Below are 25114 nucleotides of genomic sequence, written 5' to 3' on the forward strand. Positions count from 1 at the left end.
AAATTTCTTCTAAGTACCCCCACACATTTCCGTTTTCCGCTGAGTTTAAAGGCACTTTTCACACTCGTTTTAAAATTATGAAATGAAATAACATTGATTTGTGTTTTTTCTTAATTTTTTTATTTTATCCCGTTGTGGTTCGTGTTCCACACAGGATTGTATTTGAACTTGAAGCTGCCCTTTTTTGAGACTTCATCCAATTTCTCCTGCGTTTTCGACCAAGCCGTGAACCCAAAGAGGAAAATGTAAATGAATTTTTGTTTAGAACACATGTAGCTATGGCCTCAACTACCGAACTAACCGGATTGTTTGCAAAATAGAATTTTGGAGGTATTTAAAAAAGAGGTAGAGGAAGGATTTCTTTTACCGAATATGGTCATGTAGAGTATCAAATAGTACTTTCCGAAAATGACCTTATTTCTGATATTGGGTGAAACACAGGCGATTGAAAGCTCAAAATGTGTGATCCAAAAAGTGAAACACGTTTCTTGCTCAGAAAAATATGCATAGAAAGTTTTTCATAAAGGATGAACACAAAACCCTTATACCCGAAGCATCCAGCTTCTGGTATTCCGACTTATTTTCAATTAATGAAAGATTTGAGTAGGTTGAAAAAATGAAGCCCGCCATGGCTTAGGTTTCGGATGTTATTCCTTTGCATGATTCATCAGAATACCCACACGCAAATTCTTCGTGCTAAAAAAATTATTGATAATTGTCAATTATAAGCAACAGTTCAGAAATTCCCATTAGTAGATCCATGTAAAGCGTTATCTTCATTTTTGTAATAATAACTGGTGAAAAAAACTAGAACTATCTATTCGAAAAGGTAACATTTTTTTCACAAAGAGACTTTACGGGGAAGCACGGCACCGGTTTATTTGTTTTCAACGTCTGCTGTCCCAATGTTCTTGTTCTAAGCTATTGGTGTAATGATGAAGACGTGAATAAATGTCGACCACATAAATTGTTTCTTAGAAAATATAATAATAAAATAAAAAATCATATACGCATACCATTTAACGACTATATCCTTCTTCACTTGAGGAATATTTTTCAAGGCTCTACCCGGCAAACGTTTAAATAACGCTATGATCCGATCTATCACATTCCGATCACAATGAGTCTGTACTTGAGGGCATTTCAACAACAAGGAATCTACTCTCTGTAACAAAAGTTAAACTTTTCACTAATCAAAATTATCCACTGCACCACGCGATTGCAATTCATGCCAAATTTCCAACGCTTAGAAAAACCATTGAATACTAACGTCCTGTGATGATTTTCCGCGATCCTTTATTTTATAAGTCATTTTAACGAAAACTGATTACCAAAAGAAAATTGACCCACGACAACCAGGTTTCTATACATTTTTCGTCTTAACGGAAAGTCTACATCAGAAGATGCGTTAATATCCAGAAAAGCATTCTCGTGAACTACATTCGTCACCTTTCTTGAGAATCTGGCCCCATGCTGGCAAGAATACAAAAAATATTTTATAACATATGAAAACGTGGCCAGCATCATGTATTGGGTACGAATTTTTAGGCTTCCTCATATGAATGAATCTAGCCAAAAGTTGGAAGCTCACATGGTCTTAGGATTAGCAATGGTTGAGCCATTCGACGAGGGAACTAAAAAAATATATAAAAACATACATACATACTTATCTTGACTGTATTTATAGAATTCAAATTGAGAGCGTGGACAGAATAGATGGCCTCGGTTATATTCACTGTTTCTGTTGTTGACATGTTTTAATTCAGTCAAGACAATCAGATTTTCACTGAATCATTCGCCGTTATGATCACGAAAACTGCAGGTCAGACTATATAATATTCAGGGATTAACGATCTTGAAGCAAATGTTAGTTTGCTGGGAAACAGATAAGATGGTGTAGATTTTCTCCGTTTAACAGGTGTATGTACTCTCATAATACTCGACTCCACGTATTGCTACTTCATTAGAAAAGGCTCCAGAAGGTTTGCTAACTTTTCTTCGCATCAGGGCACTTGCACTTTATCGTGTGGAGAAATTGACTCTGTTTGCAGCGTAGTTTAATCTGCGATGCATCACAACACTGTAGGATTTCAGCAAACAGAAATAAGACTACTTAAAATCACGGAAAACTGAGGGGATCGTCCAATGAAAGTGGTTGAATTTTACCATCTCCTACATAAGCAGGTTGGTACTGATCATTGTAATATTGATTCGTGGAAATAGCGTGATTTTAAAATCGAGACTTCATGGATTAAGTATAACTATCTAAGAACACGTCCTTGTAATTTTAAGTCGATCCGAATGAAATATGATCTTTGAAGGAGATCTTTGAAGTGAAGAACTTTAACCTCGTTTTTGTACAAATGGCATGTTTAAAACCGGTCACCAAATTACTCGAAAACTATTAAAGCGATATTTTCAAAACTTGTCAGGCTTATTCAATTTATAAGAATGCTCAAACGACCGTTTTTTAGAAAAAAGTTCGAAAAATTATTTTGACTGTTCACCCTTTTGTGAAAAATTGATCTTTTTTAAGTTCTTCGATCAAATACTATTTTCAATAAAAAATAAACTAAATCTATCGACAACGACTGAAATATAAAAAAAAAACAGATCAGTCAACCGTGAATCTAATTCTATTAAGAAACAGTAACTAAGCTCGGTATAACGCTGAAAAGTCACTTTTGATCATGAGGTGTATGTCAGTCTACTGACCAATTAACTGAATATAAACTGTCATGTCTTCTAATGCCATCCAATGCGTGAAATAGATTAATAAATAAATTTTACTTCGGCAGGATTCTAGAAAGGTTGCTAGTAGTTTACATAGAGTTAGAGGTTATCGGAATGGTTCGTGAGATGACATCCACAGAAAAACCGCCCAGGAAAAAACAGATAAGCATCTAATGAGACGAAAGGAAAGGCAACTGCACAGAAAGAGGAAAAAACAAACCTACAAGCAGGAAACAACAGCTAAGACAAAAACTAGGTTCCCTAAAAATTTGCCTATAAAAGAATGAGAGGAGTGGGATCTACAAAGTCGATTGTCCGGAATGCGAGGTAAAATACTAGCGGCCACCAGGATCATACGACAGAAGCGCGGATTGTATTGAAGACAGGACGAGCAGAGAACGAAATAAAATCGTCAATAGCCAAGTGCATAGTAAGCAGGAACCATAACATCACCATAGATAATTACGAGATGCTGCACATGGTAAGAAAAATACCATCATTTGACATCCTAGAAAGTCTCGAAATCTCCAGATTACCAAAGGAAAATAGGATGGTCTTGGGAAGGCTCTTCAGCCTAATTTAAAAAAAATCAGGACAAATCTCTAATTACTTAAAAACCTGGCAATTTTAGTTTCCGGACAATTTTTCAAATAAAAATTATGCCAGAGTTCTTTAATATAGATTGTAAGCACTGGGGAAGGGAGCAACTGTCCCACGAAATATCGATATCTGTAAACAAATACAATAGGGTTGTCCCTAATAAGATAACAATCTTTTCGTTTCGTTGATGTACTATATTACGATGACTTAACAAGAGTTGTTAGCGCTGATGAAGGGAACAGGTGATTCACGAAATATCAATAAATTAACCCTAGCGAATAGGATAAATAAGTTTTTATTATTTCAAATAATTTAATCCCTAGAAATACCACGTAATTACACTCAGATACACAAACGGTGCCTTTTGCCAGACTGATTTATCGGAAATCAGAAAATCAAATTGCATTTTAATCTACAGGTATAAAATAATTAAATATGAATTTTTCAGAGACCTTTAAAAATTCTAAAAATCGCAGGTATTTTTGCTACTATTTGTTTAGGCAACGGATGTACTGAATATTCCATTAAATTTTTTTTAAATCCATTTCGAACAATGATGGGCACCAGGTTAAAAAATAAATTTTGAGAAAAACGCATTTGAAAGTTCACGTGTACGCACTGAGTGCTTCCCACTGCTGCAACTTTCCAATGACTTTGAATTTCGGAAAATTAAAGCAAATTCAAACGAACAAGCCAACTTTGACCCATCATAACTTCATTAGTAATAGCAGAGCTTCCACCACCACCACAATATGACACATGATGTCAGAAACTCAATATTTTCACAATTTTGTACTCCTAAGACGAACTAGAAAAAGTAAATTCATAAAATACAGTAAAATAACATTATTAGACTTCATGTGAGGGGATATCACAGTGAGACGTACTTCAAGGCTTATATTTGTTATACAGCAGGGAAAGAAAACATTTGAAGAGAGATAGAAATTTATCCTTTACAAGTTAAAAATACTAATACTCCTTCTAGGAATTCCATTTTTCCCAAACACTCTTGTTTTTTCTGCGACCTTTCGCATGAAGTGGAAAACCGGATGATCGTTAATACCTTGAAGAAAAATCCTGTTTTGAGTGCAACAATAGGAGGAGAATTTTCGCGGTAAAATAATCCTGGAATCCATCAAAAAATATTTCGAAATTCTAATCAAAAGGTAGCAGGCTCATTTCTGCCTTTGGATCCTCCTATACATTAACAATCGCCCCAGCATTGTCGAGCAGGGTGCAGTGTTTAGATTGCCGTTCAACCGTACGCTCTACATTGGACGAGCATTCCATAGGAGGGATTCAATTGACAATAATATCTTTCCTCCAGCAAATCGACTACGCTGATGACATTTACTTAACTTCTCGCCGAACTATCTGGGGAAACCTTGTGCGCAAAATTTACGAAAACAATAAACAGTACAAGGCAGTTGAAGAACTGAAAAAGCTATGTTTATAGTGAAACCGCTTCTTAAATTCATTAAATATCTTTCTTTTTTTCGATTTTCATGAATCTACTTTTTAACGTGGACAAACAATTTTTGTCACATACGAAAAATCAACTTTTACGTAAATATTCAACATGTTTTGTCCAAATCATGTGAAGAGTAATCTGTCGGGGTTTGCCAAGATGCTTTAAAATGAAAAATAAGTTTCGTCCTTCAAAACAAATGAAAAAGTTAAAAACATTCGAATTTTCCGGGTTATTATTATTCTGTTAAGGGAAAGTCGCACCGCGTCCTTGAAGAACTATTGTGTCCCTTTTACTGGTTATAGTGTACCTGTTGATCATAGTATCTCAAGCAGGCTTGTAACCGTTAGGAACTTTAGTATGTTCCCCACTTCCAGAAGTTTCAGCTTTGCATCTGGTATTAAGTGTTCTCCCAGATGTATCGACCTACTTTGCACAAGTGCCGGACACTGTCCCAGGACGTGCATAGAGGTTTCGTCCTCCTCCTCACAGAATCTGCAGGCAATGTCCGTAGATATCCCTAGCTTCCCTAGGTGGTAGTTCAGCCGACAATGACCAGTGAGAATTCCCACTATGATTCGAAGGTTCTTTTTGGTGAGGTTTAAGCAATCCTTTGTGCGCATGGGTTCGTATCCCCCAATAAGCACCCTGGACTGCTCCATCCCTGGTCATTTTCCGGGTTACTTACTTAATTTTCTTTGATTTAAAAAATAAGTTTGATTATTGAAACTTCTGTAGATATTCATTGATTATATATCTTAATTTTTCTTTCTTGCCTAAGTATGATGAAGTACTTGATCTGCAGTGCCGCTTTAAAATTTTGTGACCACCTCAGTTCTTACGATTTTGACATGATAATAAACTTTGTCAACAGCGTCGTCACTTTTATGTTATTCAACATTGCAAAAAACGCTTTTTATAAATTTTGAAGGAGATTAGAAGAATTTGATACGATAGATACGAAATAAGGCAGGTTGTGCGCCAAATCTTTCATTCTGAATCATTGAAAAAATCAAATTTCTTATTATAGCAAGAAGCACACAAGATGCGCTAAAGGTTTGTCGGTAAGGGCACAATGTGAACTACCGTAGACTCTCAATAATCCAACGTTTTGTAATCCGACACGTCTGGTATTCCCAGGCGCCCTCCCCTCAAGGCAACTTCCGGGAGTTTTCCGCTGAGTGAATTTACCGCTTTTTTCAAAAGAAGGCGAAGAATCCAACAATTAATTTTTGCCGGTTTTAAATGCTGATCTTTAAATTTGCAACAACGTGAAAATAGCACCAGAATCAATTCAATGTATACAAGGGTCGATTTTCGATGATATCACTGCTAATTTAGCAGACGTAGAGAAAATGAAAAAAGTTACTGAAACCGTAGAAGATATAATCCTGGACACCGCGGAGGGAAAAACTTTTACCGATAGTTATGATGATGCAGTATCGACTTTGATCAAATTTTATTTTGAAAGCAGATACAAAGGCATGCAATGACCCTCAGCAGAAAAAAGCAAAACACAATAAAATGCTTTTTAAATAATAAAGATCAATAAAAGTACACACTTACATACCTAATTAACATATATTTTTAGAAACGAAATTGAATATTTTATTTCCAAATTACTCTATTATTTTGTACAAATTTTCATATTTTAGGTTATTTACTGCTCACAAAACATTTCCGAAAAAAAAAAACAATTTCGATAGTGTGGACACTTCTGGTTATCGTGTCTGAGATCTTTGGTCCCATAACTGTCAGATTATCAAGAGTTTACTGTAATCTGGATTTTATCGCCCATCAAATCATTAACGTTTCTTAATAAGTTTGTTTAAGGCATCCAATTCAATAAAAGCGCTAATGATGTTCTACTCCAACGGTGTTAAGGACTACAAAGGGTTCAACCAAAGGGTCCAAAATTATGTCTGCATCAAGCTAAAGTTGGAAAAAAAAGTACAAACTTGCAGTCCGCAATAACATGGATCGGAAATACAACGACGTTTCGCTCATGAAAATAAAAGAAAATCAGTTTAAAGTATATTTCATGGTAGATAGTGTTCAGTGACGAAAAGAAATTAAATTTCGTCGGCCTGAATGGCTTCAATTGTTACTAACGCGACTTGAGAATAGGACTAAAATTCTTCACAAAGCGCAACTTTTGTGGAGCAATTGCATGGTATTGGGGGCGTTCTCTTCATTCAGGATGATACAAGCCTCCATATCATCAAAAATGACCAGCACTGAATGTATTAAGTGCTACAGAAACGTCTAGCCCTGTTTTGGGGACGTGACCGACGTATTCCACAAATCTTTCAAGCAGTAAATACGGTCATCCATCACAATGGTGAGACTATCGACTATGTTCATGTTTTTATGTAAAACCCACCATCAAAAACGTTTTTGTCCCATGCGAAATAATGAAAAACAAGTCAGAATACCGGAAAGTCGCGCTTCAGGTATAAAAGCTCTGTGTTCATCTTATGTGGGAAGCTAGATGAAGCCTTTTCCATCCATTCATCCATATACGAGTTCAAAATATTTCCTCATATATTGCCACACACGATATGCATATGTACATGCATATACCATATATTAAAGACATAAATATTGTGCACAAAATTGTTCGAAAGCATCTTCACGCATTTCTACTTTATTCTGTGCACGTACACACGCGTCCACCTCCAGTAATTGATCTGATATTCAAATAACTAACAAAAACCCAGAAAAGAAAAGTCAAAGTGTCTCCATAGACCCCGCCGTTCATATAATTTCACTTTATACATATGACGGTGACGTCACACACATCCTAGAATGCAACAAATTTATATGAAATGCAATAATTTGACTTCCAATAACTTTGTTAATAATAATAGGATTGCTATCCTGCATAATTCCAGACTTATGTCCTACATTATCGGCTACACTGCTGCCAAATTTTGTATTTCTGATGAACTTAAAGGGGGTTTTCGTGTAAATTTCCAAAACGTGGAATATACTATTATTAACTTTATTTTTCCAGGTATCGGAACGTGATGTATTTTGACGCCTGGATTTCGTATAGATGCATCACCGTAAATTTTTCTAAGATTTTACGGTTGGAGAGGTTCTGAGAACAATACCTGTTTGACTTTTTGTGGCGCACATATTGTACCTTCGCTTTCCTATGTTTCATCTAATATCATAAATAAGATCAGTTTCGAAAAGTACTAATCGACCCCTTCCATTAGATACCCCACATGACCATACTCTGTGAAAAACAAATTTACACCCCCCTTTCGCATGTATAGGAAAGCCCCCCAAACTCAACACAAAATAGCGCCACTCGCTGCATGTAAAGGGACACACAGATCACATATTTTCATCAAATTTCGTGACAATCTGTTTAGCCGTTTACGAGTAAATCAGCTGTGACAGACAGACGGATAGAAAAACAGATAGTTGTTAGCGGTGCATTCACGCAGTATCAATAACAGTGACTAGTATCCATACCGTGTGCAACTATATGAGGAAATTGAGGAATTGAGAGAGCAAAGAAACTTCCTGATGCTCATCATTTTTGTCTTTGTCAAAATTTATTAGTTAACAAGTTGGGAATCGGAGGCTCGGCAATTCAAGGATAACATTTTCTGCATATTTCTTTTATAAGGATATATGAACGCACGTGCACTCCCATTTGTATGTACCTCCTAATGCATAAAGTGTGTTGAGCCATTCATTTTAGTCTGATACTACTCACGGTGCAGTAAATTTACACGAACAAAATTAAAATTGTCTACTACAACGAAGTAACGCTCAAGGGACACGGCATTACCAAGCTCGTGAAAGAATGCACAATAGAGCAAGATCACGTCAAAGTCATAGCGTGATTTCCCAGCCAAAGGAACATAGTCTCTCTCGACAATTCTACTGATTACATCCCTCACCACGACACGTTTCAATTACATAGTTGAAGCCTACGTTTTTGGTCGAAAGTAATCGATCAACTACATGAGGGGCTCGAACTCGTAGGGCTGCAGCACTTAACAGCCAACTTTTAAGCTTACATGCCGTGGTTTAGCGTTATTCTTGATTCTTTTAATTACAGCTATCATCGTGTAGCACAAGCCAAATACAAAGCTCAGAGGAATTTTCGGAATTCGTCAAAAAAAATTATAAAACCATTAAAAATAAAAAATCTTCAGTGTTATAAGCAGTAATCTCATGGGCACGTCCTCGTCACTTTTCTGAGGTTTTGTGTAAAAGAAAACCTTATTAAAATCGGTTTACTGTCACTCTGTCTGCCACCAACACTTTTCTCAGAAACTGTTGTAGCGACTGACACCAAATTTTTTAGAAGGGTAGGAACTGATTATGCTCACATATACAGTGAGTTACATCATTCTACGTCGAACTTAAGGGGTGTCCCCATACAAGCAAAAGGAGAGTTTAAGTTTTTTTCACCAAATATAGTCATGAGGTTTATCAAATGAAAGCTCTCAGTTAGTACTTTCCGAAGCCAGTCTTAGTTTCAACATTTGTTGGAAAGGTGGATAGTGCGGGGAGTCGAAAATGACCATTTGTTTTACGGACCTATTCTCAGAAAGTACACAACCGGAACATCTGGAAAAAATCAAGAGGCTGTCATTATATGAAGCCTTGGCTCTGAACTACCCTCCATACCGATATCTTTTCCAATAAAGTTAATAATATTATATTACTATAGTTTTTAGTATTTGCCTGAAAACCCCCCTTAATTTCAACCTAGAATCTCGAAATTTTGCAGCAATGCAGGCTATAGCATAGAGCATGAGGAGGAATCGCACTATTACTATCAAAGTTGTAGTAGATGAAAGTTGTCGTTTCTGTGCAAATTCAAGACTTTGAATGTAAGTATCACGCGAAAGTGGATATTCTTGTGCTAAGTTCTAATGTGACAAATGTCCACTCAAATCTATATAAAGAAAGTGGTGTTAGGTACACTATTTATAACTCAAGAATGGCTGAACCGATTTGGCTGAAAATTGGTGGAGAGGTAGCTTACAACCAGGAGACGGACATAGGATACTTTTTATCCCGCTCGGCCGTGCTTCCGTGGAGTCCCTATAAAACGTGGTATAACAAAGACGCATCTGACATGGAATAACAAAACGCAATTGACAGCTAAACGTAATTTTGTCTATGGTTAAGTAGACAATTTGATAATATAAATTTTGTCAGAAATATATAATCATCAGTAATTTGTATTCTCTTTGAATCATTATTAACAATGCCGCGACCAAGACGATCGAATCTTTCCCGACAAAGCCGTAATGCAAGAAGGATACGAAACATTGCGCATTAAGTGACTGAAGAAGCACAAGGAATTGCCCTGAAGAGCGCCGCGTTAGTATGGCTCGACTTCGTGCCTCTCAATCACAAGAGCAAAGCGAGGCAGCCCGTGAAACGGCTCGGTTGGCAATGCGAAATCGTCGAGCGAATAACAGAGATCAACAAGTAGTATCGCCGTCGATCACCCGGTGATAACGGTCGAACTGCCACAACAAAAGTGAAAAGAATGGATTTCGTTGTCGGCAACAGTTGGATTGTTCCATATTCGCCACTTATTTCCAAAACGATCAAGACACATTGCAACGTTGAGTATTGCAATTCAGTAAAGTCCATAAAATACATTTGCAATTATGTCACGAAAGACAGCGATATGTCGTTTTTGGCATCCAATCCTCCAATACCAACGATGAAATTGCGCGCTATCAAGTTGGTCGTTATGTGAACTGCAATGTGAGCGATTTGGCGTATATTCGCATTACCTATTCACGAACGTCATCCTATTATTGTGCATTTGGCGGTGCATCTGGAGAATGGTCAACGAGTATATTTCACGGCTTGGAATGTTGTTCAACGTGCTGAAACACCTCCAGCGACAACATTGACCAGTTTTTTTGCGATCTGCCAAAGCGATCCGTTTGCACGAACTTTGCTTTACTGGGAGGTGCCATGTTATTACACTTGGAATGCTTCATCGAAGAATTTTCAACGACGAAAGCAAGGCGATACGGTCCCTAGTTATCCGGATGTGCGTTCTATGGATGCTATTGGTCATATGTATACAGTTGATCCAAAGAATGATGAATGCTTCTATTTGCGGTTGTTACTGGTAAATGGGCGTGGATCAACGTCATTTGAGTCACTACGGACTGTTAATGGTACAATATCCCCAATATATGCATATGAAGGACTCAATTTACTAGAAAACGATACCCATTGGGATACGACAATCGTTGAAGCCATTATTTCTGCATCTTCAAGTCAGATACGCACATTGTTTGCTATCATCATTTTGACATGCTTTCCATCGAACCCATTTAACCTGGGTCATAGATACCAGGATAATATGTCAGAAGATATTTGACATCAAATACGTGTCAGTTCCAGAAATCCCGATCTTGAGATAAATGAGGAGATACATAATCGGGCTTTACTATTGATCGAAGACATGTGTTGCCTTATGTGCGGTAGTTTATTAGTCAGGTTAGGAATAATATTATAATAATAATCATCGGCGCAACAATCCATATTGGATCATGGCCTTGAAGTGTGTTAGACCACTTCATTCAAGACCGTAACGGTACACCACAATAGACTGTAGGAGGCAATGTGGTCAGCATTGCACTCGCCCGAGATTATTACCCTGATTTGACTCAGGTACTCATTCACAGCTGAGTCGATTGGTATCCGACATCAAATCACGATACAAATCCGACTGCCACCAGTGAGATTTGAACCGCGACCTTCCGTACGACAGCCTTGTGCTCTAACCACTCAGCTATCCGGACAAAAATCCATTGCCAATGTTTAATTTCCAGGACTTCTGTTAACTGCGGTTGTTGCGACACTTAGGAATGGTTAGGCTAGGAATGCCAGCGCCAAATCGCGAAAGGAATGACGCATTTAATCGAGAATTGAAACGGGAACGTGAATATGATCACCAGGGATTAGATTTAGTAGTTCAAACGAGTGTACCACTGTCGAATCCCCAACAAAAGGAAGTTTATGATACCTTAATGAAGGCAATTGATGATGGAAATGGTGGTTTATATTTCCTGGATGCCCCTGGTGGAACTGGCAACACATTCCTCATATCAGTAGGTTTAGCGACTGTTCGTGCGAGATCCGACATTGCGCTTGCGGTTGCTTCTTCTGGAACAGCAGCCATATTGTTAGAAGGATGCCGTACCGTTCATTCAGCATTAAAATTGCCGTTAAATCTTCAAACTATTGATGAACCGAAATGTAATATTTCAAAAAACTCCGCAATGGCCAGAGTTTTATCAGCATCGAAAATCATCATCTGGGACCAATGCACGATAGCCCAAAAACGTGCATTAGAAGCACTTAACCGAACAATGAAAGATCTACGCAATGACTCGAGATGTTTTGAAGGCGCAATGATTTCAGTGTCTGGCGATTTCCGCCAAACACTCGCAGTAATTCCAGGATCAACGACTGCCGACGAAATAAACACTTGCCTCAAATCATCGAATCTATGGCGCTATGTGAAGAAACTCCAGCTGAAAACAAACATGACATCTGCTGAAAATTTCTCTGAGCAATAAAGATAAAGCCACCAACTCCAATTTTAAACTCCTTGGATGTGGCTTGCCACCGCACAATTTACGCCTAAAGGTTGGCTCCGTAGTAATCATGCTTCGAAACATAAACCCACCAAAACTTTGCAATGGTATGTGTTTGGTGGTAAGTAAATTGATGAACAATATGATTTACGCGACGATACTCAAAGGAAAATTCGAAGGTGAGGAAGTTCTCATTCCGAGAATCCCGATGATCTCAACCGATATGCCGTTTGAGTTTAAAAGACTTCAATTTCTGATCCGTTTTGCATTCGCCATGACCATTAACAAATCACAAGGTAAATCCTTGGAAGTTTGTGGTCTGAATCTGGAAAATCAATGTTTTTCACATGGTCAATTATATGCAGCATGTTCATGGATCGGAAGACCATCTGCGTTGTTTGTTCTTGCGCCTGATTATAAAACAAAAAATGTCGTGTATCACAAGGTGCTTAACTGAAGAGTGCAACCAAATACTTGATAAACAAAAAAATTAACTTAATAAAATCAAAAATCTGCTTAGTTTTTGCCTCTTAGGCGGAGCAAAGTTCGCAGGGTCAGCTAGTAAACAATAAAATCAATTCGATGTGCTTATATCTCCACTTGTTTCATCTCTCAAATTAGATCGCGACTCCAACTCTTTTATAATCTAGAAAGATTGATAATTGGTGTACTGTCCTGTTGCTCAAATATGTATATGCATTGACAAATTTGAGTTTAAATATTCATATATGCACATATAAGAACAAAAAGTATATCATAAACGAAAGCATAACATGTTTATCAGTTTCAGCTCGAATTTGTTAAACCAAAATTGTTCATTTCATTTCTAAACCAACATACAATTAGATGCATTACAAACCTACCATAGTAAATAATGAATATTTTTTAGAAAGGCGTGGAAAAGGAGTCTTTCAAAAACCTGAAACTTCACTAGATAGTAACACTTTCTGAGTACCTGCCAGTGGTCCTGCGTCTCGCCCCGGCAATAGTCATACGCGTTGGATATCGGCGAATTCGTCCACTAGACCTCCTGTGCCCACTAGGTCGCCCACCTTCAGCTGAACTGCGTCGATGATCGATAGGTAAGGCATCCGATGTTGATATTGTTGAGGCGGTCGAGCGTCGCTTACCACCCGTAAAGGTTCCGCCCCCACTCGATGAAGTGGTGGTTGCGGACGAGTCACTCCGCGAAAACACCGAGCTTTGACCAAACGACGACTGCTTCCCGCGTGTCGAGACTAAATCTGCGAAACTGTTATTGTTATTGGTCAAATTGTTCGACGTGGCAGGCTCCCGCTTTTCGGACTGATCGGACAACTCCCGGTGGTACTCCAGCTCCGAAGCCGGTTCGTTCTCGGCCTCCACCTGATCGTCTTCGTTAAGGTCGCTGGGGTCAAAGCGCCGATCGCGGCCGCGGAATGGGTCGATGCACGCAGCGTTAAACCCGGATTCGTGAAACAGGGAGGCTTCTTGCTGGTCTGAGCAAGCGACTTCTTGATGTTGCTCAGGTGAACCCTCAACATGGGGGTAAGGGCGGCGTCGTGTCCAACGTATTGAACGAATAAATGTGAATATGATAAAAAACGTTGCAATCATATCACATCCATTCAAAAGTTTTTATTCGCGCACTTATTTTTGGTCATTATCAGCACATTTAGTTTATTTTCATTTCTGCTTCGCTGACGAACGTTTTCCGTGCAATTTAAGCTTTTATCATTTAATCTGGGTGGGCCTACCAATAACAACTTTTACGCGTATGTTTACGTTTGCATTTACCTAAGCGTCACAGAAAACGTCGATTAGTTGATTTATTGCGTTGTACACACGTGATTAGGTCCAATATATGTATGTGCAAATAAATGTTTTATCGTGTTCCACGTTCACGGTAGAAAGTAATAAAACTGATTAAGTTTGAGTTAAACGTTAGGCAAAATAGCTGTGGGGTTAGTCATATAGACTCTATCGGTAGCCACAGAAATAAGAGAAGATATTGTTAGTAAACCTCAGTAGTGCTAGGTTCCGGTTTTTTGCAGTTCATACATGTACAATATTATATTTCGTGATAGCTGTTTGCTACCAATTCAGTAAATGAAAGCTGTTTGGCTTTCTTTTCATTTATAAAAGTTCATTCTAGTGATCATATTTTACAGATCGCGTTCAATATAATCGGGGTTTGAATTTGAGTTACTAGTCAGCACTACCTAGTATATACTTTTGCACTTGCATACATATGTGATTTCGATTAAAGTCTTACAGCGCGTTGCTAACGGGATAAGTAAAGTGAAAGATAGATAAACCTTCGAACAATGCAAAGGTAAATCAAGGCAACATAAAAACCTTTATAGAGGGCCCTCGTCCCACTTCTTTTATGTAAAAAACTCCATACAATGTGTATACTAAAATCATATGGAATCAACTCAAAAATTGTTGAACCTAAAGCCACGGGACCTAGTGAGTGTGTGAAGACCATTTACTATTGATTTTTTGTGGTGTCTATAGGATGCAAACACACCCTTTTCAACCTATTCGAGATATTTTGTAATTTTCCTCCACTTCCTAGGAATTAGCGGGCAAATAATAATGCAATGCATTGCATTATTCTGTTTTATGAGAACGTCAGAGGTTTAAGAACCAAGCTGGGGGCCTTCAATTTATCCGCGCTGGCTCAGCAACACCATGCCATCTGTATCTCCGAAACCTGGCTAGGCGATGCCATATTATACTCCGAGCTCCCCGAAGGATACTTCACTTTCCGCTGTGACAGGGACCGGGATGCTCTCGTAAGTCCACTGACGGTGGAGTCCTAATTTCTATAAAAGATTCACTCCCCGCTGAACTCGTCTTCTCCTCCTCTGGCTTTCCTTTTGATTGTGTTGCTCTTCGTGTCTCCCCGCCCAACTTCCTCCCGTTCATTGTTTCTTGTGTATATGTCCCCTGTGCTAGCCCTTCTCACCTGTATGAAGAATTGTTTGACAGTTTGTCTGAACTCCTTACTGTCAGATTCCCTTCCTTCTCTTTCTTCCTTTGTGGAGATTTCAACCTCCCCATGCTCAACTGACCTAATCATCCTAGCCTTCCAATTCCTTCCAACAACCTCTCCCACTCTTCCCTCCCACTTTCTTCCTTTATGTATACTTGCTCTGCCCTGAATTTCAATACCACCAAAAACTCCTTGGGCCGCACTCTCGATCTCTTCCTTTCCAACCTCCCCGAGCGCCACCTCTCTTTATTTCCTGGCACATCCCCGTATGGAAAAACCGACGCTCACCGTCCCGCGGTTGAATGTAAAGCGGAGCTCCCTCGTTCAAAACCCAAAACCAAGCGTAAACCCACTAAGTTCAACTTCCGCAAAGCGGTCTGAACTCAGCTTTAGCGTCTTTCAACTGGGTTCATATATTAAGTAATTCATCGTGTGATCAAGCTCTTAACACCTTCTACAATATCCTCTCTGATCTCCTCTCCTGTTATGTCCCTTCTTCCCCTCCCTGCCTACGTTCGTATCCAACTTGGTTCACAACGGAACTTCATATTAACATTCGCTTGAAATATACACTGCGGAAGAAGTTTCGGGCTTCTAAAAATGACGCCGACCTTGCTCACTTTAAGGCTATACGATCTACTGTGAAGTCCATCGTCAGAAAAGCGCATAAAAGGTACCCATTGAGCGTCGAACCCGCCCTTGCCCGCGGTAACTTAAAACCCTTTTGGTCTCACGCTCGCAACTCTCGTAATCCAACTCAATCTGTCCCTTCTTCTCTCAGCTTCGCTGACTCCACTGCCAACTCCCCACAACAATCCTGCGACCTTCTCTGCACCTAGTTCTCTTCAGTGTTTTCTCCCTCGAGCCCTTCACCCTCTACACCTTTCATAACCACAGACTCCTCCGAATCACTAGCGATTCCTCTCCTTACGCCTTCCTTGGTTGAGTTCCTCATTGGTAACCTTGACCCCAATGTCGGACCTGGCCCCGATGGGCTTCCTAATCTCTTCCTCCTTAACTGTAGAAAACACATTTCCCTCCCCCTGTGTATAATTTACAACATTCCTATCCTCAAGAGCGGAGACGCTTCCCTTGCTGTGAACTACCGCCCCATTTTTCTTCTCTCCTCTTGCTCCAAAATCCTGGAAAGATACTTCAACGACTGGTTGACCGCGCACTTCGGTCACCTCATTGTCAAAGAGCAGCATGGTTTCGTGAAACATAGATCAACGGCTTCATATCTTCTGGTCTTTACCAACTTTGTTGCTAAACGCTTGAATTCACGGCAGGAGGTACATGCTGTTTATACTGATTTCTCCAAAGCCTTTGACACTGTTGACCATAACATTCTCCTCTCTAAACTTTCTTCGCTAGACTTCCCTCCCTCAGTCATCTCCTGGCTTTCCTCCTATCTCTCATACCGTTCCTGCAAAGTTTCTTTTCATGGTCACTCATCTGGTTCCTTCTCTCCTTCCTCTGGTGTTCCCCAAGGCTCTACACTTGGCCCCCTTCTCTTCCTGTTTTTTATCAATGACCTCGCCTCCATCCTCACCTGTCCGTATTTGCTTTACGCAGACGACCTTAAATTGTTTGCCTCTGTTTCGTCTCCATTGGACTGTGCTCTCTTACAATCCAACCTGGATAATTTAGCCCGTTGGTGTTCGGTCAACAAGCTAACAGTGAATGTCAACAAATGCCACTGGATGCGTTATTCCCTTAAACCCTCCCCATCATCCTTTTCCTATTCTCTCAGTGGTCAACCCTTTTCACTACTGACCTCCTTCAAAGACCTGGGTGTAATATTCGACGATAAACTTCGTTTCAATTCCCACTTCGTTGACATCATCAATAGAGCTTCCAAAATGTCTGGTTTTATCCTACGTTCCTCGTCCGACTTTACCTCAATCCAACCCTCCTCGACACTCTTCAATTCCCTTGTCAAAAACATCCTTGAATATTGCTGTGTAGTCTGGTCCTCCTACCGCATCCGTGACGGCCGCGCTCTTGAAGCTGTACAACGGAAATTCACCCGGTCCCTCTTTTATAAAAACCACCTTCCACGGGTTGATTATCCGTCACGACTCCACACCTCAATCTCCCCTCCCTACAGCAACGCCGTATCTTCCTTGATATGTGTACTCTTTTCACACTCTGCAATGGTCTGATGGACTGCTCCGCCAACTCGGATATTACTTTCCGTATCGTCTCGTCTCATAACACACGTAATGTGGACATTTTTGATGTACCCTTCGCCGAGCTCGAGATTTACTTTCGCTCTCCGATCCCGAGGTTTTGCCGGTCCTACAATGCCCTACAGCTTGGTTCCTTTGGCTCTATGTCCCTCTCTAGCTTTAAGCGCAATATATGCCATTTACTTGCTCCTCCCTCTGAGGACAATATGTAATAAGAAATTTGCTTTCTGTGTATTGTCCTCATTAAATAAATAAATAAATAAATAAATAAATAAAGAAAAGGAAACCTTTCCAGTTATTTCTATGTGCATACATATGTAGGTTAAAAGAATTCAGTGATTTACTATATGTAAAAACTAATAAAATCCGAGAAGTACCCTGAAATTTAGTGATATGATCCGTCCTCAACATACAAATAGCGTGCCGGAACGGAAAAATTAAGGGTATAGGAATTCCCAACTCGCAGCGATTGCCCTGGTGCCTTTGCCATATCTCTTTTGTATTAAAACAGATAGTAAAGCTTTCAGCAACACTGAGAAAAGGAAGAAGCATAGTAGCTGAAACAGATGTGTGGATGAGGTACCAGCTGGGTGCAAATACCTTTAATTCCGATAACACTAGTTAACTCAAATGCAATAAATCAATGGCTTGCTACTCGCTCTGAAAAAGGTGCTGGGGTCCCTTATATAATGCCTTCTGTGATTTCAAGGAATTACAAATTGCTTCTCAATTTCGCAGGGTTTGTCTATAAAGAGGAATTAATAGAAGCGGTAAAAACGACGGGCCGCCACACGCCGCACCGCTGCGAATACAGACACAAAGTTGCTGTCTCAATGCTTTTTAATTAAAACGGTGGAAATTTTAATTAGCTTGAAGAAAAAAAGCAACAGACAACCACAAACAATCAAAAGGATTCATTGAAAATATTAAGTCTTTATTAGAAATTGGATTCCCGCCCGGATAAAAGAACCACACCGAAGTCTTCAGAGATGCCGAAATTAGACAACGTCTTGCGACGAAAATAACTTTAGGAAAAATATGTTTGATATTAATTTAGCGTGGGTACTAAAATTATTATTTGGGGACAAAGGAGTTTGTTCGAGTACAGCGTCTGACGTAAGGTCGGTTGGGTTTCAACCGACAGCATGCGAATAATCAGATCGACACTTTCCGATCAGCTTTAGATTTGGGAGTTTTCTTCTGGATGTGCGTAACAAGAGACACGCTGACACCGACCTCGGAAAGGACCACCATTTGATAGTTGATTAATTTTGCTTCCCCGACGCTGCGAACGATGGCGAGCGTGACCCGCTCGAACTAATACTGAGTAAAATCTCCAGAAATTCAACGTAGTGTACCCGGTGAAAAGAGTTCAAGGAAGCCGAAGATGCCGCAGAACGTAATGATTTCAGAAATATATACCGCATCACGAAACAGCCTGGTGGCAAATCTCACCAAACAACATCTCGAATGCTTGATCGACAGAGGGCAAGCTGATTTCCGCTCCCAATCCCCCTGCATTGACTGCACCAATCCCCTACAGATCGTTTTGGAACAATGCGGGGAGTTTAAATCTTCGCTGCACCACATCTTCATCGATTCCGAGAATAATTTCGATAGCGTGAACAGGGAGCGTATTTGCGCAAGGGGGGCATTCCGGAAGAACTAATAGCTATTATCAGAGCGACATTTGATGGCGCAAAATGTCATAAAGCGGTTTCTACCAGGTTCTCATCCTGTCACAGATATTATTTCTTCTTAATATCGGTGATGTTCTTCATACTGCCTTGCTCGGAGGACGTGGAGGAATTCAATGAACGATGTCATCTTTCCTTACACAATTCGACTAAGTTGATGACTTCTGTTTCCTTTCCCAATGGACCTTGGCCAAATGGCTCTTGATTTGGAAAGAGAGGCAAATAGATTTGGACTAAAGATAAACACCCAGATTCTCACTCTAATGGGTCATGGAGAGGCCATCTGCATTAATGGGCAGAGCATCGAAGGCGTCTTATGTCTGGATGGCTCAACTGGTTAGAGAGCTTTGCTGCCGTAGCGGAAATCTCACTGGTAGCAGAGGCATTTGTTATCGTGACTGGATGTCGGATACCAGTCAACTCAGCTGTGAATGAGTACCTGAGTCAAATCAGAGTAATAATCTCGGGAGAGAACAATGCTGACCAGTGTACTGTAGTGCACCGTTACGGCCTTGAATGAAGCGCTCTAACACACTTCAAGGCCTTAATCCCATATGGATAGTTGTGCCAACGATTATTATTATTATCGAAGGCGTCAATCAATTTGTATATCTAGGAAGCGTGGTTTCTTCGGGACAATAATTTAGTTTCTTCGGGACAATAATTTAATAGTTTATTTCTTATTTTAATTAAAGACATTATACACACAAGCAAATCATTTGTTGCATACTGCCCTCAGAGGGAAGAACAAGTAAATGACCTAACGCTTAAAATTAAGGAAGGAGACGAAGTCAAAGGACCCAAGCTGTAGGATGTTGTAGGACCGGCATAGCGTCGGGATCGGGGAGTAGAAGTAGATGTCGAGCTCCGTGAAATGTAATGTAGGACCTCTTTCCAGAGATAGAGAAACTAGCATTTTTCTAGACTTTTGTTGTAGATTATACACAGGAGGAGAGGAGTGTGTTTTGGAGTCAAGAAGGGAGAGGTTAGGAAACCCATCGGGACCAGGTCCGACATTGGTGTCAAGATTAGGAAGGCGTAAGGAGAGGAATGGCCACAGTTTCAAAGAGATCTCCAGCTAGAAGAGGCGAAGAGGGCGGGTAGGTTGAAGGAGAAAACAGACAAGAAAAGAAAGAACAGAGAAGGCCGTAGGATTTTTTTGGCAAGTTGGCAACAGACACAGCAAAATTAATGGAAGAAGGGAGAGATTGGGTGGAATGCGGAATAGTGAGTGTGGGACCAAAGCGGTTTAAATTTACCGCAGGCAAGGACATCTTCGACGCTCAGCAAGACCTTTTAATCATGGACTTCGCAGTGGAACGCATACCCCTAAAGTGAGGAAGATCGGCGTCATTTTTAGAAGCCCGAGGTTTTTTCCAAAATGCATGCTTCAGGCAGATCTTAATAAGGATCCCAATTGTGAACCAAGTTGGGTACGAACGCAGGCAACCAGAGGAACATAACAAGAGAACAGGGGGCATAAGAGGAAAGGAGATCGGACTGGATATTGCAAAAAGTACTATGAGCTTGATCATATATTGAGCTGCATAATATGTGATCCCAATTGATAGACGCTAAAGCTGAGTAGAGACCGCTTGAAGTTGAACTTAGTAGATTTTTGAGCAGTTTTGTAGTTTGAAGCGGTTAGCCCCGTTTCAAATTCGAGTGGGAGGTGGTGAGCGTCAATTTTGACGTACGGTGGAGTATATCTTTTATTGCAATTAGGACCCCACGGCCGGTGGACTTACATGATGTATTCCGGTCGCTGGCACAGCGGAAAGAGAAGTATCCTTCGGTGAGCCCAGAGTTTAATATGGCATCGTTCGGCTTTCAGATATGCAGATGGTATGGTATTATTGAGCCAGCGCCGATAAACTAATTTTGATAGAACAAATGTACAGTAAACACGGATCCAGTTACATTGATCGGCGCAGAAGACGAGGTGTTCTGAAATTTATCCGTGAATTGATGTGCTTGTATGGCTTGATGGACACACTTTCAGGACAGAAAGAAAGGTTGCCGGTGACGTTAAATTAGTGAGGATAAATGGCCTTCAAAGACCCTATAACTCGGTCGAGGTCGCTGTCTTTGTCTTTTGTCACAGGACAGAGGAAAACGCAAACCAACTTTGCTCTTCTTGTACTCCAGTACATCGTCGATATAAGTTGCGAACGCTAGCCTGGAGATAAACAGTTGTTTAGGTGCGGAGACCACCTTTGACCCGGAGCCACAGGTGTATAAAGTGGCTACGGCGACGATTCCAAAAGTTGGGGCGGCTGTGTTCCGATTCGTGACCTGCCCAAAACGCTGTGGATACTGTCGCGTTAAAGGCGCGATGAAGCGAGACAGGATCGGAAACTTGGTGGACCGTAACTCATCGTGTAAGACCCATCGAATCAGATATTCAGAGCCAATTGAAGCAATTTTAATGTAGGAAGGCATTGCAGGTGCAGGTCAACTTAGATTGAAATACCTGTTGCACAGAACCCTGAGAAAGCGTTGAGGCTTCACTGGTATGCACAGTGAGAAGCGCACTTTCAGAAGTTAAACTCTCGTCCAACGAATTCTATGCCGCAGGGAACGCGTGGATAGCGACGACTTAGTATTATTATTATTCTGTTAAGGGAAAGTCGCACCGCGTCCTTGAAGAACTATTGCGCCCCTTTTACTGGTTATAGTGTACTTGTTGATCATAGTATCTCAAGCAGGCCTGTAACCGTTAGGAACTTTAGTATGTTCCCCATTTCCAGAAGTTTCAGCTTTGCATCTGGTATTAAGTGTTCTCCCAGATGTATCGACCAACTTTGCACAAGTGCCGGACACTGTCCCAGGACGTGTATAGAGATTTCGTCCTCCTCCTCACAGAACCTGCAGGCAGTGTCCGTAGATATCCCTAGCTTCCCTAGGTGATAGTTTAGCCGACAATGACCAGTGAGAATTCCCACTAAGATTCGGAGGTTCTTTTTGGTGAGGTTTAAGCAATCCTTTGTACGCATGGGTTCGTATCCCCCAATAAGCACCCTGGACTGCTGCATCCCTGGTAGGCCCGCCCAATATAGTTCCCTCAACCGCTTCTCTTCGTTTCTTAGATTCATAACCATGAAACCGTTTCCGATTCCACAGAAGGGTTCTGGCCCGTGTAAAGGCATCCCTGCTCCATTCTTGGCTAGTTCATCCGCTGCCTCATTGCCTTCCAACCCAGCATGGCCTGCAACCCAAAGTATCCAGACTTTGTTGGACGAGCCGAGTGTATTCAGTCTCTCAAGGCATTCCCATACCCGTTTAGAGTTCACCTGGTTGGACCTAAGTGCCTTGATCGCTGCTTGGCTATCGGTGAGAAGCTATGTTCTGCCCCCTGTAGTTCCTTTGCAGATTAAAGGAGGCACATTTGTCTATGGCGTATATTTCCGCCTGGAATATGCTAGTGTACCTGACCATTGGCTCAAAGTACATTTTCCTTGGACCAATGACACCGGCACCCGCTCCCTCTGCTGTGAGGGATCCGTCAGTGTATCAAGTAACCAGTTGCTAGTTTAAGCCGTATGTCGCAGCCACGCTCTCCCAGTTTGCCCTGTTACTCCAACGTGTTTCAAACTTCTTATCGAAGTGAAACCTCGTTGTCGTGCTGTCCCTCGGTATCAGTAATTCGGGATACCGCATAGAAAGGATATCAATCTTCCTTCGATTTAGACAGCTCCCCGCCTCGCTCATACTACCGGCCATCCTGAATATTGATCGCCTTGCCTGCATCGACTTAGTAGATCGTAGCATTTTTGGCACGGTGTCAGTATTGCGATTCACGTTTTCGAGGGTATTTATTGATTGTGCTGAATTGTTGGTAGAGGGATCCTAACCGACTGCGGTACTAAAATGGAAGCCTCAACGACGCGCTGAATGGCTGCCAAGGTCATGGACTGTTTATTAACCAGCTGTATCGCATGGAACCATGGCAGGTGTTAGAGCGATAGGATATGTTGTTGGCAAATTTTGTTCGAATATCCAAAAATACTGCAGGGTTTAATGTGATGAAATTCCCCGCAGTAACCAACTGAGAAACTTAGAGCGCGCCGATTCAGGTTCGTTACAGTGCGCGCATCGGATATCACAATTTGGTGATTATGCCATATTCAGAAAACCGAATGCAACTGAGAACCTATAACGTATTCGTCTACAAATATGGAAATCGCAGTTGAACGATTAGGCACAGATAAAACGAGCTGTGAGGAACCACTTTAGCAAGTGGGGAAAATTCCATACTAGCGTATGGCGTTGTGTCGGTTAGTATGTAAGCGAAGTAGCACCCTGATAAGGGCAGAATTAAGCAATTTCGAAGTCTCTTTTACACGGCGAGATTAATCCAAAAATAGATAGTACGAGTTAGATTTCTACTAACTCCGTACCGATGGCTTTGCGATTGAAAGGCGGATGCACTATAAAGATATCTATACGCAAGATGAAAAGTCGAAACAGTAAGGCTGGCGGGAACAATAATATTGGTGAGACCGTTATTGTCACCATTTCAGCCGTAACTTTCAAATCACCAAAAGAACCATTTAAAAACAACACCACTTTCTTATTTTACAAACTCGAAATAATATTACCAGGAATATAATACATAAGGAAAGTAGTTAAATGTAAATATTGATTTTAAAGCATAAGGAAAAAGCAAAAACACAAGTATTCAGTTCACAGTCGACGGTTTCTGGAGAGATCGCAACTGAGAATGTTGGAAAGCTTCATTCTTAATATGGACACTTATGGTACTCTCGACCGTTCCGAATAGTCAACCGGGTACACCAAAATAAAACCAGGGTTCTCAGTCTAATGGGTCATTGTACTCTCTCCATCTGCATTAATATGCAGAGCATCAAAGGCGTCGATCAATTTGTATATCTAGGAGTCTATAGTGGATCAGGACCCTAAAGTATGTTAGAGCACTTCATTGAAGACCGTAACGATACACTACAGGATTACAGTACCCTATAGGAGGCGCGCTAGATTATTACCCTGATTTAACCCAGGTACTCATTCACAGCTTCAGTCACGATAAAAAATCAATCTGCTACCAGTGAGATTTGAACCCCGGTCTTCTGCTACGACAGCCCAGCATTCTAACCACTTTAGTCATCCGAGCACTCAACGTAGGGCTATGTTATTTGCTGCAGGCGTGGAGATTCACATTCGCAACCTTCCATCGAATTTCTTGACAATAGGTAAAACCGTTTCTGAGAAAAATGAAAAGACAGACAGAGTAAGTCCAGCTATTGGAAAGAGACAGCAAGCATATATAAACTATTGAGTATTTTAGGCAGGCTATCCTACAGCAAGTGGGAATGATTAAAAAAAATTTCTGTGGATACGAACTTAAGTCCCCAGGCAAGAGTGTGTAAGATTGTTATGAAGAAGACGAGGGGACGAACAATATAACTAACATGCTTATATTTCTTCTTTATATATCGATAGCGCTGTTTCCCCTATAGAAAGCGGACAGCTAAAAATATAAAAGACCTTTGGACGCCTTCATCCTACCGCAGGTTAGAAAGAAATTGGGATATTTGCCGGAGAATCGGCGATAACAAAATTCTCGATTTGAATGCTGATCCCAATATTGCCCTTACACAATAGCTTTATCAACTGATTGGTGGTGTGTATGTTAAACAGGGTCCTTCCCATTCAATGGAAGACAAAAGCCAATAAGCCGTCACGAGGTCTATCACCATACCGATTTGCCTGAGGGGCACAATACGAAAGAGACTTAAGTCATTGACAACATTTGCAAGAAAAATTCACTATTCTGTCAATTAAATTAACGTTTTGGTTTAACAAATAAAATTAAC

The 25114-nt window shown here is 40.5% G+C and overlaps 1 protein-coding gene across 14 annotated transcripts in view; it reads right to left on the bottom strand.

The window, feature by feature from the left end:
* Positions 1 to 25114, bottom strand: part of LOC119657797 (cAMP-specific 3',5'-cyclic phosphodiesterase) — a 636985-nt gene that overhangs the window by 61369 nt on the left and 550502 nt on the right. For 4 of the 14 annotated variants that reach the window (XM_038064889.1, XM_038064888.1, XM_038064887.1 and 1 more), the window contains one exon: positions 13364 to 14184. The exons of 9 other annotated variants lie outside the window; for them this stretch is intronic. In XM_038064889.1, the coding sequence (XP_037920817.1) occupies positions 13364 to 14004 (641 nt within the window). In that variant the 5' untranslated portion in view covers positions 14005 to 14184. Of the gene's footprint in view, positions 1 to 1016; positions 1153 to 13363; positions 14185 to 25114 lie in introns of those variants that run through there. One more of the 14 variants, XM_038064895.1, reaches the window with a different exon arrangement.

This window comes from Hermetia illucens, chromosome 5 (assembly GCF_905115235.1).
Source record: "Hermetia illucens chromosome 5, iHerIll2.2.curated.20191125, whole genome shotgun sequence".
NCBI lineage: Eukaryota > Metazoa > Arthropoda > Insecta > Diptera > Stratiomyidae > Hermetia > Hermetia illucens.